The following is an 18,701-nucleotide window of genomic DNA, read 5'->3' as shown; positions in this document are numbered from 1 at the left end:
CACCTAAATATTAGATTCGACCAAAAGGAAACTAATCAACGAATGGGGCTTTGGAAACTTATCAACGGCTGAAAGTGATTCCAGCGCTGTGGCGGTCGGCTCAAGGAATTTTTAATTAAGCACCAACAACATTGCCAGCATCAATCACGCAGCAACGGAGATTGCGAAGTCGATGCCAGATGCTTTCACAAGAGAGCATTCTGCGAGAATGAAGGCGTTAGCAAGTGGGGGTCCGCTTGATGCTAAATTAGAAGCCTTCCGCCTCCCGGCCTATCATGTATCGAACAACCCGATAGAGGACATTGAGGATGAGGATGGGATGGAGGAAGAATCCAGATTTTCGAGAATTATCGACATGTTTAGAGATCTCAATCTACCTCGGAGAATGTGGGCCAAAACATTCTCGGTCGGACAAGACCAAACCAGTGCTGCGTTTGCTGAAGCTCTTTTCGAAGCTGCAATCAACACAGGCTCCTCGGACATAGTACAAGCGCTGCTAGAAGCCAGCATTGACCCAAATTAGCCTATCAATGGGTCCATGACAGGCTATGTTGAACGGCCAATTCAATATGCTGCTGATTCAAGAATCCGTAACATCAAGATGGCTACACTCCTGCTCAAGGCCGGCGCCAATGTGGATGGAGTTACGGAGGAGAACGGGGTGCCCGCTCTGCATGTAACAGCCGACCATGGCTCTCTCGAGATGGTCAAGCTACTTATGGATAGCGGTGCAGATATTCGTTGCTGGGTTCGTGCTGAGTACTCTAGTGATATCGTCTCGGGTTTCACACCTCTCACATTCCCTGCTCGTCGCTCGAAATACGTAGATAGAGCATTTGATAATCCAATGGCAGACTCTTCGGACGCAGAAGAAGGGGCAGACTAAGGAGTTTGAAACCAGCCGAATCATACGATCTCTTCTGTCATTCCATAAAGCCAGCCAAGATCATGAAATCCTCCAAGATGCGCTGACTGTAGCCGCATACCACGGCAAAACTGGCATAGTTGAGCTCCTTCTCGCGGCAGGTGCCAATATTGACGGAGAAAACAGTTTGGGATTCATAGCGCTCAAGACTGCCATCTTGCAAAACTATGAAACACTGCAGACCGCTTCGAAGATCATTAGACTTGGTGCTAACCAGAATCACCTGAACAAGTTGTCCCCATTACACATAGCAGCTGCGAAATGTGACGCGCGCTTTGTACAGCTCCTTGTTGATAATGAAGTCGATGTCGATACTGGCATTACACTTGTACCAAAACGAGATTCTCCGATGTTAAGCCCCCATTTTAGCAACAGAAGGCTAGCCAACCTAGAAGCAACCATTACTCGCCTTCACACTCCGCTTCAGTTTGCCTTACATAGAGTCCATAGTCTCATATTGCGCAGTCGGAAGATAGATAAAGCCGCTATGATCTTATTGCAGGCAGGGGCTAAGCTTATGGGTGGAGAGCTTGTGCAAGCGGTGGATTTTGATAGCGTCTTAAGTATAGACACTATTAGACCGGGGCGTCGACATAAACGAACAGAGCTGGGACGACAGGACAGCTCTCCAGGCTTGCCTTGGGGCTGGGCATGACAGTCTGTCTGCTTTCTTGCTCCGCAATGGCGCCAGGTTGAATGGGGGCAAACTCTTTTCAGTCTCAAGGCTGGGCGACGGGAACTTGTCGACCTCCTCGTGGCCAACCGCGCTACTCACCATGACACAGGCCCGAATGGGGAATCAATTCTGGAAGGGGCTTGCTTATCCCAAGATTTGAACCAGATATCTTGGGCAATTCGTCACGGCCCACGGCCGTACGACTCAGGAGCACTTTGTGCCACTGTCTGTTCCTTCAAGAAAGGGAACGATATCACATCTATCAAAAGCCTCCTTAGCGAAAGGGAAGGTGGACAAGCTGTTGGAAGCCACTGCAGTAGGTTATGCTGCTTACTGGACAATTTGGCCAGTTTTGAAATGTCTCCTCAATCTTGGGGTTTTGGGTGAATGCAGTTCCATTAAGTTGGTATTACGGATATACGGACTTACTTCTACATTATCACTACAGACTAAGTGAGGGCTGCAAAAGGCAGTTCTGGCACAGCAATTCCATGATCCGCGGTTCTGTCTTGGTCACCGCTATCCTCGGAAAAAGCTGGGAAACAGTGCAATCGCTCCTCGACGCGGGTTACCTTCCTGATGCCCTATCATTGCTGGTTGCAATCAATAAGTGTACCTCAGAAGATGTCGCTAAACTCATTTCCCACGGGGCTGATGTCAACGCGCGCCCCTTTCACAATCTTGATAAACCTTTCCAACTAGCTTGCCGCCTCAAGCACATTCAATTAGTGGCACTGCTCCTTTCTCATGGAGCAGATGTTAATGCCTCAGCAGCCGTGAACGTACCAACAATCGACCATTGGGGTGAAGGGCCGAATGAGCCCCTCCCACGCTCAGCACTGCAGGCTGCCGTTGAACACGGCCATCTAGAGCTTATTGACATGCTTCTCACGGCTGGAGCAGATGTGAATGGCCAATTGTCCCCAGACGCGGGTGCCACTGCGCTGCAGCTTGCAGCCGCAATGGGTATCACGAAACAACTTCTAGAGCTCGAGGTAGAAATCAATGCCTCTCGAGCAGACATTAAAGGTCGAACAGCCCTAGAAGCTGCAGCGGAACAGGGACGGCTAGACATGGTGCAGTTTTTGCTGGAGAATGAGGCAGAGACGGAGGGAGGTGGTATCTGGTATTATCATAGGGCTATTGGATTTGCAAAACGGCATGGCCATCAGACAATTGCCCGGTTGCTTGAAGAGTGGAGGGAGTGGATACTCAAAAACTATGACTGCGACGAAATAGAAGACGAGCTCTTAGATGACGAGTTTCGGGAGGATGATTATGGCGAGTATTGGGAAGACGAGGATACTGACGGCTATTATTAAATGGCCCAGCTATCATTTCTTATCAACTAAGCCCTCAATTCCCGTTGTTGTTGAATCCTGTCCCTTCTTTTCATTTATATTCTAAGAAAAGGAGCATGGAATCTAATAAAGTCGAATCATCTCTAGGGACTTCCTAAAGGGTATTGAGCGGTTATCTTCATACCCATAAAAAAAAAATCAACAGGCGCCCCCGACGTGGCAAAATGTTTCTATAACGTTCGCGTGGGCGTAGTAGTATCGCGACTTGCAACACTCCCAAGGATGCCATCGTCAGCAGAATCCCAAAAGCAACACCTACGTCAAATAATTTTCTGGAAAGCTAAGGTACATACCAACAGTTTACAGGTTAGGATTTGCGGTAACTGATGTAACTAGTATATAAACTTCAGCTTTTGAACGATTCTTGTGTAATCGTTACTACAATAAGGGAATTGTAGTCCTTTCCGCATTCAACTAAGAAGAGCCCGAAATTCAAAAATTCAAAGCAAAGCAAAATGTTCTTGACTTCATTCCACTAAATACAGCAGTAACCTCCTACACATTATTCAAATGGGGAAAACTATAGAACGAACACCATAAACCGATTGTTTTGAAATCAAGAAGCCAACCAATCCCTAAACGCTTAAGAAAAACTCAACCAGCCAAAGAATCAAACCAAAGTCCGTGCTAGGCCGGGTATGGAACCCATGAAAGGAAAATTAACAATTCGAATGCAAAAAGAAGCCCATAACCGCCCTGTGTATGTGATCATATCCATGCCTCATATCCTATCTACCCAAACCTATACCTCACAATAACCGTACCCATCCAAGGACTCCGTCAGTCATCCCGTTCCATTCCATATGCCGTGCCATAAGTTATCAGTGCCATCATCACATAACGCCCCTCATTCCTCTCCCTTTAGTACATCCCCATTCACAGAGTCAAGATGCTGCGCTTTCAACCCTCCAATCTCCCTTTTCAGTCTCAGATTCTCTTTCTTCACCCTTGCCACTTCATCCAGTGCTTCTTTCAGCTGCGATTTGAGCGCCTCCTCGCCGGCCCCTAGGCGTACTTCCTTAGTTACTTTTCTGAGCTCAACATTGAATCGTTCATAAAGCGCGCTGTTTTCCGCGCTGGCTTCTCGATAGAGCTCATCGAGTTTCCTAGCTCTCCTCTCGCTCACAAGGAGCGAGTCTTCAATATCCTTCTCGAGGATAGTTGTTCTTGAAGACAATTCCGATAACAATGTATTAACCTTTGACTCAAGTGAGCGAGCACGATTGTGGAGCGTCGCGGTAGAACCTGAAGTCGACGGAGGCGACGCGAGCGCTTTCGGAGTTCCCGGTCGTCGCCTTACCGGGGAAAGTCTAGGGTTCGATATTTCATCTGCAAAAGAAGAAATTTCAGTTTTAATGGTAGACTCTGCATTTGCAATTGCCTTTTTCTCATTTTGAAGGCGTTCCCGTAACTATACATTTGTGGAATGCTATTAGCGCGTAGCTTCATGAAATTCATGCACTGATTTGAGGATCCACATACCTTTTGCGGATTCTGCATTCGTAGTTTGGGAGTACGCTGAATCGATGAAGACGACTGGGGCCTACCGTTATTCATATCCGACGGCCCAGGTAAAGCGACCCGATCCTTGAGGAAGGTATTTCTCGGAGATGGAATATAAGATAAGCCTTCCGATCGTCGCTTTGGGCTAATCTGTAGCGGAATGGCTGAGTTCGGCTTCCTATTCGCGGCTCTTTCCCCAAGCATAGTCCTTGGTGTCGGTGGAGCATTCTCTTTACTTGATGATACCAGAGGCCGCGAGGGAGATGGATTGGCAGGAGCTGCCCTTTTCGGAGTTTGTGGTCCAGACCTACTGGCCGGTCTGGACTGCTGCTGGGGAGGAGAGCCCTCCGGTGAAGCTTTGGCGTTCGGAGAGGAGGTTGGAGTAAGCGGGCGCCTTAAATCAATTGGGGGCAGCAGAGCCGCAACGTTTGTAGCAGGCAAAGCCTTCAGGTCGGACAGCGAACTTCGTCGCTTTTTCCTTACGGTAACAGGTTTGTCCGTAGCGGGATCCTCACCAATGGATGCAAGTGTAGGAGCATTGCTGTGAGCGCTGTTTGGTCTCAACGACTGATCTTCCGCGGATGCGGAAAATATACCATGTGCCAGAAGGCGTTCCCTTGACACGGGTCGCAGTAGACTGGCTAAACGAGAGTCTGTATCGATAGATCTAGATCGGAAAAGGGATGCCTTCGAAAAACTCGGTGGCTGCGAGTCTGCTTCTCCATGTGCTTTAGATTTGCTAAGTGTTCGAATAATAGAACTAACCTTCCCTTCGCTCTCGGATTTACCGCGGTCTCGAGAACTCCCAAAGCCAAACCTCTTTCGAAACGAAGATGTGTTTGAGCTTATGGACCCGTGGTTTGTGGATCCTGTATTCACAGATTGGGTCCGAGTAAGCGGGGTCATTTGGTCATTCAATGGAGTCCCTTCCATGGGTCCATCGAGTGTGCCACTCTCTTCAAATAGCCGATCAAAGTCCTCTACAAGTCGATCGAGGAGCGATATATGCTCCATAGCATTCCCCTTATCCGTCAAAATTTCAGAGAAAGTTGCCGTAAGAGCACCGCGATCACCATCATTACCAGAAGCATCCAGCAGCTCAGCAAGTAGTTTTACAAGCGCTGTAAGAGCTCGACGATTCTGAGGACTCATTTCTGTTAGGAATTGATGGAAATAGCCCTCGAAATCTCCCGGAAACATTGAATCAAACTTGGATTGTATGACCTCCCACGCGTCCAGAGAAATTATGGGACCGATGTGTTCGTTCCAGGCATTGGCCATGAAGGTTTCAAACGCCACAAATAAAACGTCAACTGGAGATTCGGCGGCCAATTGAATTTTTCCAGCATCCTCCAAAAGTGCATTGTAGAGTTCATTTACTGTGGCGAGGTCAGCCTGTCTTCGCCCTCGAAGTATGCGACCAACAATATTCCCACTCCTCGAGCGAATCGCAATAACGTAGGCTGCAAAGGTCTCTTCTAGAGATTTAAACATATCTGGTGTGTTCTCTCCCGAGTTTACTCCAACGAGAGTGCTACCATTTCTGGATGCGGGCCTAAGTGCTAAGCTATTGGAACGGTCTAATGCGGGCGGAAGGATCTGTGGAATTTCTCGTAGAATAGGTGCAGGTAAAAGTGATCTTGGAGGCGGTAAAGAGCCTTTTGGACTGCCGCCCCAAAAGTTTGATAGAAGTTTAGAGGGAGAAGGGGGTCTGAATCCTCGTCCCGATTTTGCGTGCTCCAGAATGTAGCTGGAAACGGCTCGAATAATGTTGAAGTTAGTGTTTAAAATGGCTGAAGTAAGAATGGGGTTCTCGGGTTGATGCAATGGGCGAAGGACATTATTAACTATACACGTAGTTAGTAATCAACATCCTAGGACGAACCAGGGGGAAAGCTAACTTACGTCGATTGGACAAAACTGAGGTAAACTCCGCAGCTGCAAACGTATCTACTGAGGAGACTCCTACTACAGATTCTATCTCCATCTTGTACATATCATTCCCAGACATTGAGATCGAGGCGACAACCTCTACGCCTGGTCGACTCAGCTCTTTCGACCTAACAGCGTTTGTTCCGTCAAATATGAGCTTAACTGTGGAGGAGAGGTTTTGGCCACTAGCATCTTTTGGTTCATCCTCGAATACGGATATCAAGACGCCCAGATTGGAAGAACCACCCTTAAAACTACGAAGGCACCATTTGTTTCGCCCCCGATACTCTTCAGGGAAACGTCCCTCAATTCGAGCCTTGGTGAGTTCTTCAATCAAACGGCCAGCCTTGCCCTCGTAAGTGGATAACAGTTCTAACGCGTGCATCGCAGAGACAGAGCGAGAACGCTCATTCTGTACAGAGTTTCCGGCCGGAGTAAGATATAGGATACGGCCACATACCGATTGGGTGCAGCGGATGTTGGTTATCCGCAACGCCTGCAAAAACTTGAGTTCGAAGGGTGTGGGTTCTTCATCAGTGGGCGCAATAGGAGGTTTGTCGAGCTCGGCAAATAGACCGCGAGCGGTCATCCTACTTTCAAATGCTTTAGATAGCAAGATCAAATAGTCTCCGTAAAGTAACAGGATCCCGGACTCTAGGCTTTCTTCAGGTGAGCATAGTTGGTAAGGAGGTGGTAAATCGTAGAAATCAACCGCGGCAATCAATCTTCCTGAAGGTAGGCTGGCTACGGGGAAGTCTTCAACAAGGCTCTGCAGGCGTTTTAAATCGCGGGAATTGTCTTTTGTAGAATGCGAATCTAGTGAACATATTTCTGTGATAATATCGCGAGCCTTGAGGAGTGTCTTAACCGCTGGGTGAACCGACGGAAGCGCACTAGTCATAGCATCAATAAGAAGGCTATATCTTGGGAGGCGCTGAACAGGTTCCATTAAGACTGAACGCATCTTTTGTTCTCCAGTCTCGTACACTCTCTTGGAGAAACTTGACTGGCTATCATTGAGGAAAGAGCTCAAAGTCTGAGAGAAACCATGGTGAGTGTGCATATAATCCCCATATGGCTGGGAAAATTTTGGGAACCATTCCAGGAGAGCATGGGCAAATTTGATTATTCCTATGGGATCATTTCTCTTCCCGGTGGCGTCTCTGCGGAACGACGACGAGTCGATGTGTGTGTTTCTTGCCAAGTCTTCAAGGGCATCTTTCTCCGTTTGTTCCAGTATTTCGCGGATTTCGCCCAAGAATCCCATGTTCACCTCTAAAATCTCGTTCAAACAAGGAGGGAAAAGCTGTTTCAACGCAGTCTCATCAGGGCTTGTACTTGTTGGCGGTTTATCGGCAGCTTTATGGGAAAATTTTTGAATGATATTATGTACCAAGTCGTACATTTTCCCAACATATCTCTCCTCGGTATCTACAGCTTCACACATAGCAAGTCGAAGTGTCTCCTTTTGGGCGGCAGAGAATAATTTGGACTTGCTAGTGTTTATGGGCAGGGATGGGGCGCGCCGCAGTTTCGAAGTAGGTAAAAACACAGGTTCACCAAGATGTTCAACCAACGAAGTATACTTTCCATACTGTGTGGAGTCTCTCTGTAGTTCAGTGTCGCCATCGGAATTGCGAGAGCCATTCGAGGTAGCTATGGACCCGGGGGGTAAAACGAGGTCCACGTCAATCCATGGTACAATTCTATCGTTATAGGCGTCCCTGAGGTCGCGTATGGCGTCTGTAGGGTCCTCTACCTTTACCATTTTATTTGCTAACTCGGCAGCATGGAATTCATCAAATGCGTTCGGCAATCTTGCTGACAGATTTCCAGATCGCGCAGTACCTAGGAGTACATATCTGACCGGTTCAGATAGGTCTCCAAAATATTTCAAAAGACAGACCGCTAATCCTCTGTAAATTTCGTCGCCTTGCTTGTCTCGTGGAAGATGATTGACCGCGGCATAAAGCGGACCAGCTGGGGAGATTGTAATTCGAGGGTAGCTTAGCACCCCACCAGGGGCGATGATATGTGCTTGGAAACGAGAGCTTCGAACGGTGGAATTGGCGGTTATAACAGGGCCGTGGAATATGAGGACTGACGAAAGGATAGGGTCCACCGCATGGTAGAGTGTAAGTTGCTCGAGGGGTAGACCTGCGATGGAAGCGGAAACGAAGGCCATGGCGGGGGAGGGAGTGCCCCTTCTGCACGTTGCGCCGGCGTAAAGATTGAGGGTAACGAGGGGCGATTTGCGATGGAAAGCGTATAGGACAATTTAGCAGGTATAGAAGCACCGTCCTACCAAGTCACAGAGTGAGAATCCGAGTCGTTCTTGCACGGTCGCTAATTCCACCTGCCTTGTGTTTTGGGCATTGCAAAAGGTAAACAAAACTCAAGCTAAGATCAAACACAACCATTTGGTATCATGAAGACATGGCTCTATACCGAATGAAATATTGTTCTGAGTCCCAAGAAAAATTCCCAATGAAATAATGGGTAAATTGCTGAGCAACATAAACCCGCTGTCATCGAGCGGTCAACATCCACAAGGCGGAGAAGTACGGTGAGTTGGCTGGTCATGCCTGGATGCGCTGTTTACGGGCGTTGTTGTTGCCCGCATCCTGTAGCTGTGATTGGCTCCAACACGCGATTGCGCGGCGTCATCCGCGTCTATCGTTAGCTTATGTCATCCAAACAAAAATAGCACGTGATATAACTCCACTCCATTTTAAGGCTTTCCTCCACAATTCTATTCTGAGAACTGTCAATTAATTATTCGAGACTAACCTGTGGAGGACGCGGGATAGCATCGATAGATTATGGACGGCCATTCCTGACTGTCAATTCCCCCCAAAGAATTGTCCCTATCAGTCAGATCCGAGGCTAGTCGTCGAATATGGTCTGCTTCATTCTTAGACAAACATTCCTCCCAAATCTCGTCCCGTTCCAAAATAGTGCTAGAACAGCGATGGGCGAAACTGATCAGTTTCAAAATATCCGGAAGGATAAAGTAGATCCAAACTCAGATCAAGCGACCTGCGCGTCAGATATGAATAATATCCCTGCTCGATACTCCTAGCTATAATATCCTGAAGCCAGCATTTGAACACTAGTAACTTGCTCATGAGATGGGCGGCTATGTGGATGTGTATCGTAGGCGTAGAATACTAAATTATCATACGATGCAAAAACACGAGCCTCGATGACCCACAGGAAAGCACTTCTTCTGTTGACGAAGCTGAGTGTCAATTAATAGATGCGCTGAGCCTTGTAGTTAACCTCGAAAAATAAAGTATTCAGATGGTCAACCTCACAACGCTAAACCTTAAGTGGAAACAATGTTTATGTCAGCTGCAGTTTTTGGACCTGCCGAGAGGACAGAGGACAGTGACTGTGCTCGACGCCAGACCTTTGTTCCCCTGCCGACCAAAGTATTACGGGATTGTCTGCTGGGAGTCGTGGCTTATGAGGATTATTCAACGTATGGCTAAATGATTGATTGAAAGGACGTCCATACCTATACCGTCCGGTGGCATGAACTCCCCTCGGACACCACTTGAGCCCTCCGCTATATACGTTTGCGCCGCGCAGAATAAAATATGACCATTGCAGTCGAGAAGCTTGATGATCACGATTCCCCTGATATATTAGGCCCTTCCACATCTAGCTCGGTGGCTCAAAATGCCCCAACCCCTACACCGGATTCGTACCAGAGTGGCAACATGAACGGACGCAGCACCATACCAATAGCGGTAAATCCCGTCGAATTGGTGACGACAGAATGTATCACCGTCACATCCTCGATGCGAAAGCATTCAAGATGGGCTCATTCATCTGTTGCGGCTATCCTGGGTGGAGGTGGTGCGTCGCGTTCGTATGAACGCGAGTTTTCAGTCCCGTCCAACTTATCCCTTGAGGGGAAATCCCCGCCGAAAATCGCCCCAACGAAATGTGGAGCTATGGGGGTGGGGGGAGAACATGCACTCGCGAGTAGATGGGGTCTTAGGGGAAAGAAAGGAAAGAGCTTGCAAGACAATCCGCTGATGTCTGCTTTTACGCGGCTACGTATCGACTTAAAAGACTGTAAAGATATTCGTGATTTTGATACCCCGGCGCTTCTACATCCATTTCTTCAGGTTATACGCTCATCGTCGACATCCGCTCCCATTACATCCCTCGCATTGATCTCAATAACGAAATTCTTTGCTTACAATATCATCAACCGGGATTCTCCACGTCTCTCCATGGCCCTTCAGCTTTTGTCAGCCGCTATCACGCATTGCCGATTTGAAGCCACTGACTCTGCTGCCGATGAAATTGTTCTGCTTCGAATCCTCAAGCTCATGGAGGGCATGCTCTCCAGGCCTGAAGGCCAACTTCTGGGAGACGAAAGTGTTTGCGAAATGATGGAAACAGGACTGAGCATGTGTTGTCAAGTTCGACTATCGGAAGTCCTTCGCCATTCTGCCGAAATGTCTATGATAAATATGTGCCAGGTCATCTTCCAGCGCCTCTCCCAACTGGACGTCGATGATATGCCGGATCTCAATTCGTTGCAAGAAGAGAGCGCGCATCAAGATTCTGGGAACTTCAAGATGGATCCCTCAGTGGATGGCGATACCGTTACATCACAACATCCTTCAAGTCTAGGCATGGATACGTCTACCCCAGAAAAGGATCGTACCAGCGGTGAAGACGATTCAGAAGCCACCGTCAATGGTGACACATCTGCCAATCAGCCCGCGCCACATGAAGACATGTTCCCCGAAGTCAAACCGTATTCTCTACCTTCAATTCGAGAACTTTTCCGTGTCCTTATTGACTTATTAGATCCACATAACCGCCAACACACTGACACAATGCGAGTTATGTCACTAAGGATAATCGATGTTGCCCTTGAGGTCGCAGGGCCTTCGATTTCTCGTCACCCAAGCCTTGCACAACTTGCGAGAGATGACTTGTGTCGCCATCTATTCCAGCTAGTAAGGTCTGAAAATATGACCTTGTTAAACGGATCTCTTCGAGTTGCGGGTACGCTACTCTCTACCTGTCGCAGTGTCTTGAAATTGCAGCAAGAGCTTTTCCTCTCTTATCTAGTCGCGTGTTTGCATCCAAGAGTAGAAATACCACGGGAACCGGGCATCGACCCAAGCCTCTATTCAGGCGTCCCCCAGTCACCGAAATTGGTGAAGCCCTCGCCGTCGCAAGCCAGCAGTGGTCGTTCAACTCCAGTTCCTGTCAAAGACCGCCAAAAGCTGGGCATGGAAGGCGGATCTCGGAAGCCTGAAGCCCGAGAAGCGATGGTGGAAAGCATAGGAGCATTAACACGGATTCCCAACTTCATGGCTGAGCTATTCGTGAATTATGACTGTGAAGTCGATCGCGCTGACCTTTGTGAAGATATGGTTGGACTTCTATCCCGTAACGCATTTCCTGACTCCGCAACATGGAGTACTACAAACGTGCCTCCACTATGTCTTGACGCCCTCTTGGGATACGTGCAATTTATTGCCGAAAGGCTAGACCAGCCTCCTAATTACGACAATCTTCCAGACCCTGCACGCCTGAGAAGTCAGCGGCAACGGAAAAAGATCATTATCCAAGGTGCTGCGAAATTTAATGAGGACCCTAAGGCGGGAATTACACACCTCGCCTCGCACGGAATCATAGATGACCCACATGACCCTCATCTTGTTGCAAGTTTTCTCAAAGGAACAAGCCGAATATCCAAAAAAGTCTTAGGAGAATTTATTTCGAAAAGATCTAACGAAACTCTCCTTGACGAGTTCATTGGTCTTCTCGACTTCAACGGCAAACGAGTAGATGAAGCGCTGCGGGATCTCCTTGGTTCATTCCGTCTGCCTGGCGAGGCCCCTCTTATTACCAGGATTTTAACGGTATTCTCGGACAAGTATATCACCAAAGTAGGACCCAGTGGAGTGGCGGATAAAGATTCACTATTCGTCTTGACGTACGCCATCATCATGCTAAACACGAACTTATACAATCGCAATGTCAAGCCCCAGGATCGCATGTCGTTTGAGGGTTTTGTAAAGAATCTGCGGGGAGTCAACGGTGGGAATGATTTCGACATTGATTTCCTTCAAGACATCTACACTTCTATCCAACATAACGAAATTATATTACCCGACGAGCACGAAAATAAGCACGCATTTGATTATGCTTGGAAAGAGCTGCTCATGAAGACCGTGGACGCTGGGGAATTGGCTGTCTTCGACTCCAACGTATTTGACGCTGAAATGTTCGAGGCAACTTGGCGGCCAGTGGTGGCAACTCTTTCCTATGTTTTCATGTCTGCCTCGGACGACGCAGTCTTCTCTAGAGTCGTCATCGGTTTTGACCAATGTGCCAAGATCGCTGCTAGATACAATCTGACAGAAGCATTGGATCGCATCATCTACTGTCTTAGCTCCATTAGCACCCTTGCTCCAGATGTACCACCCAATACGACTCTCAACACCGAAGTTCAAGCCGGTAAAAAGAGTGTGATGGTCAGCGAGCTTGCAGTCAAACTAGGCAGGGATTTCAGGGCACAGCTGGCAACTGTCGTGTTGTTTAGAGTCCTGACGGGAAATGAAGCCATCGTTCGAGAGGGGTGGACACACATTATCCAAATATTTCACAACTTGTTCATAAACTCGCTCATTCCTCAGTTCGAGAGTATGAAGCCGAGGCTGGATATCCCTCCAATTCCGCTCCAACCCCCGTCGCAAATTATCGACCGAGATGGAAGAGGTAACGACAGCGGACTACTTTCGGCCTTCACATCATATCTCTCAAGTTATGCTGCGGATGATCCCCCTGAACCTTCTGATGAAGAGCTTGAAAACACTCTGTGCACAGTGGACTGCGTCAATGCTTGCTCCATTCCAGAGGTTCTTTCCAATATAAGGTATGTTACAGTCTGCCCAACTTTGGAGTATTTTATTCTAACCTTCACAGCTTAATGCCCGTGGAATCTATTGTTTCCTTAGTCAACGCTTTGCTGTCAGATCTTCCGGACACAACCCCAGCAGTTATTGTTGTCAAGCCTGAAAGGCCTCCGCCCAATATGTCTCGGCCACCCAATAGAAAAGCCGACCCTAATCAACCAAGCTACGACCCTGGAATGATATACATACTTGAATTGGCAACAATTCTGACCCTTAGAGATCAAGATACTATCCGTGAGTTGGGTGAAAGCCTCGCTGGCGCCTTACAAAATATCGTTCGAGACTTCAAGGGCTTCCATTCTCTTGCAGTTTCTCGAACCATATCATACCTTCTAAATCTCCTTTGCCATGCCTATGTACGTTGGACTTTCCCCAAACAATTTATATATGTTCGCGCGATTAACATCAGGCAGGAACACTCCTTTATGCGCGCGCCGGTTGTCCTTCATGCCATCTCTGCCTTCGATCAAGATACGATAGACGATTCAGCCATTAACATCATCAAAGGACTTTCCTTCTGTATCACCAGTGCTGCTCCTCTCAAAAGCGAAATTACAAAGTCCCCAGATTTCTGGTCGATATTGCAGCGGTTACATCGACATCAGGAAGCCGCTCCTATGGTTTTCGACCTTCTTCAACATATTGTAAACTTCACTCCGCCCGTGATTTCAGCCGACAACTACGAGTCTTGCGTAAGCCTTGCCAATGATTTTGCGAGCGCAGGGAGCCTTGCTGCTGTGCCTGACTCAAGGAGGACTCCTTCAGGACGACGATCCAAGCTAGTGAAGCCCCCTAAAGCCCAGTAAGTCCTGTGCTTCTTCCCCGCTTTTTGGCACCTTCATTATTGTCACTTGAGCTAATCCAATTTAGGGATAATCCGTTGGTGCAACGTGGAATTAAAGCAATCGGCCTTATATACCACTTGGCAGGACGAGTACCGGATCTCATTCAACAGTCTCATCTAGAACGGAACGAAGGTACGTGGAAGTATTTTCTCAGATTTGTCTCCACTTCCGGTACTAAAGTAATTTTTTTAGCATGGGCCGCATACTGGTCACCAATATTCAACGCACTGACCACACAGTGCCTCAATCCTTGCCGTGATGTTCGACACCAAGCCATATCGGCACTGCAACGATCCCTGTTGTCACCTGAACTTGCATCGACGGATCATACAGAGTGGATCGCGATTTTTGGAGAAGTATTATTCCCACTAATCTTACGACTCCTCAAACCTGAGGTGTACCAATCAGACTCGGTCGGAATGAGCGAAACTCGAGTTCAAGCAGCAACCCTCGTGTGCAAAATTTTCCTTCATTACCTTGTCCTACTTTCGGAATGGGATGGGATGTTGGATCTATGGCTGAAGATCTTGGATATTTTGGACCGCATGATGAATAGTGGTCAGGGAGATAGTCTTGTAGGTTCTCCCTTTTTTGGTGTGGTCATGTTATTGGTCATTCGTCACACCCTTATGTGTTTCCGAAAGCTAACAGATTTATTTTTGGATGCACAGGAGGAAGCAGTACCTGAAAGCTTGAAGAATATACTCCTTGTAATGGCAGATGGGGGTTATCTAGCTCCACCTGCGGAAGACCCTACAAAAGAAAGGATTTGGGTCGAGACGCAGAAGCGCCTAGATCGGTTTCTTCCTCACCTCTTTGCTGAGATATTCCTTTTCAAACCCGAAGAACAACATCCTCCTCCATCACCAGTACCACAGCAGCCATTCCCTTCAAACACCCCTGTTCAACCCCAGCCCCAACCTTGCCCCGAACAAAGCCATGAACACCCCAACGCCAATGAAGCAGTAGCCAAGGCCGATGTTGTGGACGACGATAATACTCTCGACTAAGCCAAGCCACGGGGGAGGGTTGCCGTTTTGCCACTGACTATGGAGAGTCGGAGAGCCGGAGAGCCGGCGCTGATTCCTGCGGCGCTGTCTTGTTGTACAACAAAGGTTGATCATTGCACAATTTTTCCTCATCTAGACAATTTCGAGAATTTGTTTTGTTTTTATTTGGAGTTTGCTCCAAACCACCCGTATATACATACCTCCCATCTTGTTAGGTACTTTAGAGAAAGAACTATAATTTCACTTTCTATATGATGCAATCCTCCCTCCCATAGATGCTTAGCCTCCTGCGTTCCTGCTTTCCAGCACTTGTCTTGCTCAACCAGCCAGTCGGCCATCCAACGCTCGACAGGCGCCAGCTCAGCCACTTGTCTGCACATGATGCCCGCACCCATGTTAGGCAAACTGGATCAACGTCCGAGATAGAAGGTGGGAGATGGTTGACTCTCTCTCAACTTCTCAAGGGGCAGCTGGGTGGTCAGGGCTTTTGAAGATGTTGAACTGAAATCCCTTATCGGTTAATTATAGCTTGGCTCGCCTACTAAGAACCTGGAGAAAGCTGTCGTGAAGAGTGTCAGCATCTCAACTCGCGGCCCGTTTCATTCAATCCCTTTGCAAAACGCAAATCTTTCCTCAGATGAACATCCCCAAAAGCCGTTCCGCAGTAAATGTGCGCTCGATGGTTCTAGACACCATCCATATGATACAACTAACTGATTGACACTCGACATATATCTCATTCACACAACCGGAGAGGTTCATTTCAGTTGCTAATTCGACATTTTGAAAAGATTTTTCAGATGTTAATGGCAGGGATAAAACCTCACCTAGCTCTTCTGTTACAACTAGTTATGGTAGCCCTGCTGACACCAGCATGTTTATTTACCTTGTCTCTCTCTTCGCCACTCGACCAGCCAACGAGCAAACAGCATGAGCATGACTCATATACGTTGCAGCTCCGGCTCACTGGCAGCCAAAGGTTCTGCCAAAGTTGAAATGCACCTTTTCGGGGCTAGGCGCGTCTTTCTCTTTGCTTTTTACCACCCCGCAGTTGATGAAAGAAATGCACGTGCCAGATCTTTGCTCTGTGACATGTACTGGTACCAAATAAAATATATCCACGGGTGTACGGTACACAGCTGACGAGTCGGCTGAAAGGTGGTTATATATGTATGGACAGTACATACATACATACTTGAGAATGTAATGTACAGGTCCATGTACTCTACATGCAACACTTGCACCCGTATGGGATTGTTGATTGTGACTATTTGTATATCCCAGCACTCCAGCTGTATCCAGACCCCCTACCTGCTATCCCCGCTTCCTTCAAGCATTTGGCTGCCGCCTTATAGGGGCGTGCTGCGCATTCTAGTTGGTAGGCTGAGTAGTGGCACCAGCGGCGTTGGTAACCTTGGTCTCTTCCTCCTGTAGCCCCTGAGTTTTGGGACCTTTGCGCGGTTTATGCCTTATTTAAGTCTGTGAAGTCATTGGAAAGTTTGGTACTGGCACTATTTCTCGCCTCCGAGCTGTTCATTGCACGTGTCCAAATACCTCCTTATCATCAGCTTACGAACATATAAATATTAGTCTACCCCTCAGCTCTTATATAATAATTCATAGTCCTCCATTCCCAAACCCTTTAAAATAATAAGAAGAGCCGGATATCGCATATCATTCTCATATATCAGATACCCCTTCAACGACCCAAGGCATATTCTATTGCCCCTCGAGATTTGATGGCTAGTTTTGACCCTCACATGACTACCAACTACTCGTCGAGAACGGGCGGTATGATTCTCCCCTTCCCGTCTCAATCTACCATTCTAAAGACGAAACATGACTGTCTGTTGAAGCTTTTGCGGGTCAAATATACTAACTGTTACCTTATCTTCCAGAAGCTGCAGACCCCACCAAGCAGGAAAGGCTACACCCCACAAAAAGCGAACCAGCTGAAACTCGAAGTGATCCTTTCGCCAGCCAACGGACGCATGACAACGATCCATTTGCCAGGTCTGTATCTGCCGAGAGGGATAGCGCCACTTCCCCAACTGCGATTGATAGACGTATGAGCAAGGAATGGGGTACGTAGGATAGTTCTTTTGTCGTTGTCAAAGATCACAGCCCGCCTATGTTTATGGTAATGCTCTGGACTTTCATCACCACCCTATTCGCTCAGAGGAGGGGATCATTTGCTTTCTAAGCTTCTTCTAGAAACCAAAGGACGCCCTCCTCCGAGATAATGATGAAGAGAGTATTATATGTTCTTAAACTACCGCACTCGTCCGTAACCGTTAGATTTTGAACGAAAGAAAATTTGGGAGCACAACAGATCGACTAACGCTATTGAGTATTTATCCTGGATATAGACGCAGCTAAGGTGCCCCCGTCAAGATTCCAACGAAGGGAAGGGAGCATTTTTTCAACATCAAGCTCGAGGGATAGCCATATAACCCGTAAGGACCGCGATTCTGCCTACCATGCGAAATTAAAGGAAAAGGTTAGTTTGTGCTACTTTGTGGCGATATCTCCCCTCCTCTGCTATGCTATCGTACCTTTGAACGGATCTCTATTCACTGGACATGGAAACGTGTTTGCTGACAATGCTGATGTTGTGAATTTTGTAGGGCTGGGTGTAACTAAACATTTCGCCTCCTGACGTCATTAAAACGCACGATCCTCACTTTATTTCGACATCTCTACTCTGTATATGAAGTTGTTTGAGTGACAAGTAGTCAACGCTGTTACAGCAGCCTATAGTGACATTTGAGTCAAATGAGTATTTTTGAGTATTTTATACTAGTGTTACCATGTACACACATCAATCATATTTATTCAATTTGTAATTAAACAAAGCTTATTATTTAAAAATTTACAGAGTACAGAGCTGTAGAAAAATAAACTTTGTAAACAGTTAATTATATATTTTACAATAAACTAGTTAACTTTATTAATTAATATAATATATCACTCAATAAACTCATTCACTTAATAAACTTTAAAAAGCATTTTATAAAGCTATTAATTTTCAATCATAGTATAATAATATAATAAAATATTAATATTATTTATCAAAAATTAAAACTATATACAGAATACATTATATAAATATATATAATTAATTTAGAAAATGATTACTTAGCTTGTCTCAGTGATTAAATAGTTAATACAGTCATTTAATAGCATCTTAGCATGAGAAATCAGAACATGTGAGTTTGAAACCTGTAGAGAATATATTAAATTCAGAATCTAAGCATCTCAGATTTTTAATAAATACAGAGATGTACAAATTACTTTAATAAATTACTCTATGTTTCTGAGCTGAGAAGTTATTATTATATGTATTTAATTATCACTTCTTTATATTTTTCTATATTCTTATTATTGTAAGAAATCCCGCTTCTCGCTGATTCTTTACCTCTATTTCTATCTCTTATGTAATCAATAGAGTTAGCAGCTCTTGACTACACACAACTATATAGACTGAAGTTCA

General features: G+C 46.6%; 5 protein-coding genes across 5 annotated transcripts; 4 read left to right on the top strand and 1 right to left on the bottom strand.

Moving 5' to 3' along the window:
• Positions 1 to 208: 208 nt before the first annotated feature.
• BDBG_04396 (uncharacterized protein) lies at positions 209 to 523 on the top strand (the record flags this gene model as incomplete). The annotated part of the gene is made up of 1 exon (XM_031721649.1): positions 209 to 523. One exon carries the CDS (start codon positions 209 to 211, stop codon positions 521 to 523), a length of 315 nt encoding a protein of 104 aa, XP_031578296.1.
• Positions 524 to 601: 78 nt separating this feature from the next.
• Positions 602 to 2,923, top strand: BDBG_17048 (uncharacterized protein; the record flags this gene model as incomplete). The annotated part of the gene is made up of 4 exons (XM_031724855.1): positions 602 to 748; positions 828 to 1,481; positions 1,617 to 1,984; positions 2,050 to 2,923. 4 exons carry the CDS (start codon positions 602 to 604, stop codon positions 2,921 to 2,923), a joined length of 2,043 nt encoding a protein of 680 aa, XP_031578295.1.
• A 198-nt stretch (positions 2,924 to 3,121) lies between these two features.
• Positions 3,122 to 16,092, bottom strand: BDBG_04393 (rho guanyl nucleotide exchange factor). The gene is made up of 4 exons (XM_002625478.2): positions 9,810 to 16,092; positions 6,371 to 9,724; positions 4,445 to 6,312; positions 3,122 to 4,373 (listed from the first exon to the last, which is right to left on the bottom strand). The coding sequence occupies exons 2-4, from the start codon at positions 8,580 to 8,582 to the stop codon at positions 3,810 to 3,812; spliced, it is 4,644 nt and encodes a 1,547-aa protein (XP_002625524.1). The 5' UTR covers positions 8,583 to 9,724; positions 9,810 to 16,092; the 3' UTR covers positions 3,122 to 3,809.
• BDBG_04392 (Sec7 domain-containing protein) lies at positions 10,000 to 15,208 on the top strand (the record flags this gene model as incomplete). Its single annotated transcript, XM_031721648.1, has 6 exons — positions 10,000 to 13,313; positions 13,364 to 13,709; positions 13,767 to 14,155; positions 14,224 to 14,330; positions 14,391 to 14,773; positions 14,870 to 15,208. 6 exons carry the CDS (start codon positions 10,000 to 10,002, stop codon positions 15,206 to 15,208), a joined length of 4,878 nt encoding a protein of 1,625 aa, XP_031578294.1.
• An 876-nt stretch (positions 16,093 to 16,968) lies between the features above and the next one.
• Positions 16,969 to 17,847, top strand: BDBG_04391 (uncharacterized protein; the record flags this gene model as incomplete). Its single annotated transcript, XM_002625476.1, has 4 exons — positions 16,969 to 16,999; positions 17,107 to 17,292; positions 17,578 to 17,708; positions 17,836 to 17,847. 4 exons carry the CDS (start codon positions 16,969 to 16,971, stop codon positions 17,845 to 17,847), a joined length of 360 nt encoding a protein of 119 aa, XP_002625522.1.
• Between the last annotated feature and the right edge of the window lie 854 nt (positions 17,848 to 18,701).

Source organism: Blastomyces gilchristii (genome assembly GCF_000003855.2).
Source record: "Blastomyces gilchristii SLH14081 genomic scaffold supercont1.7, whole genome shotgun sequence".
In the NCBI taxonomy this organism is placed as follows: Eukaryota; Fungi; Ascomycota; class Eurotiomycetes; order Onygenales; family Ajellomycetaceae; genus Blastomyces; species Blastomyces gilchristii.
The sequence above is the reverse complement of the archived record's forward strand: the minus strand, read 5'-3'. Positions and strand labels throughout refer to the sequence as shown.

Excerpts from the sequence above, each read along its gene's own strand:
- BDBG_04393 (XM_002625478.2), bottom strand. The coding sequence starts at position 8,582 with ATGGCCTTCGTTTCCGCTTCCATCGCAGGTCTACCCCTCGAGCAACTT. Across the intron at positions 6,313-6,370 it reads CTCAGTTTTGTCCAATCGAC|TTAATAATGTCCTTCGCCCA; the intron begins GTAAGTTAGCTT and ends CTACGTGTATAG. Across the intron at positions 4,374-4,444 it reads GAATGCAGAATCCGCAAAAG|TTACGGGAACGCCTTCAAAA; the intron begins GTATGTGGATCC and ends ACAAATGTATAG.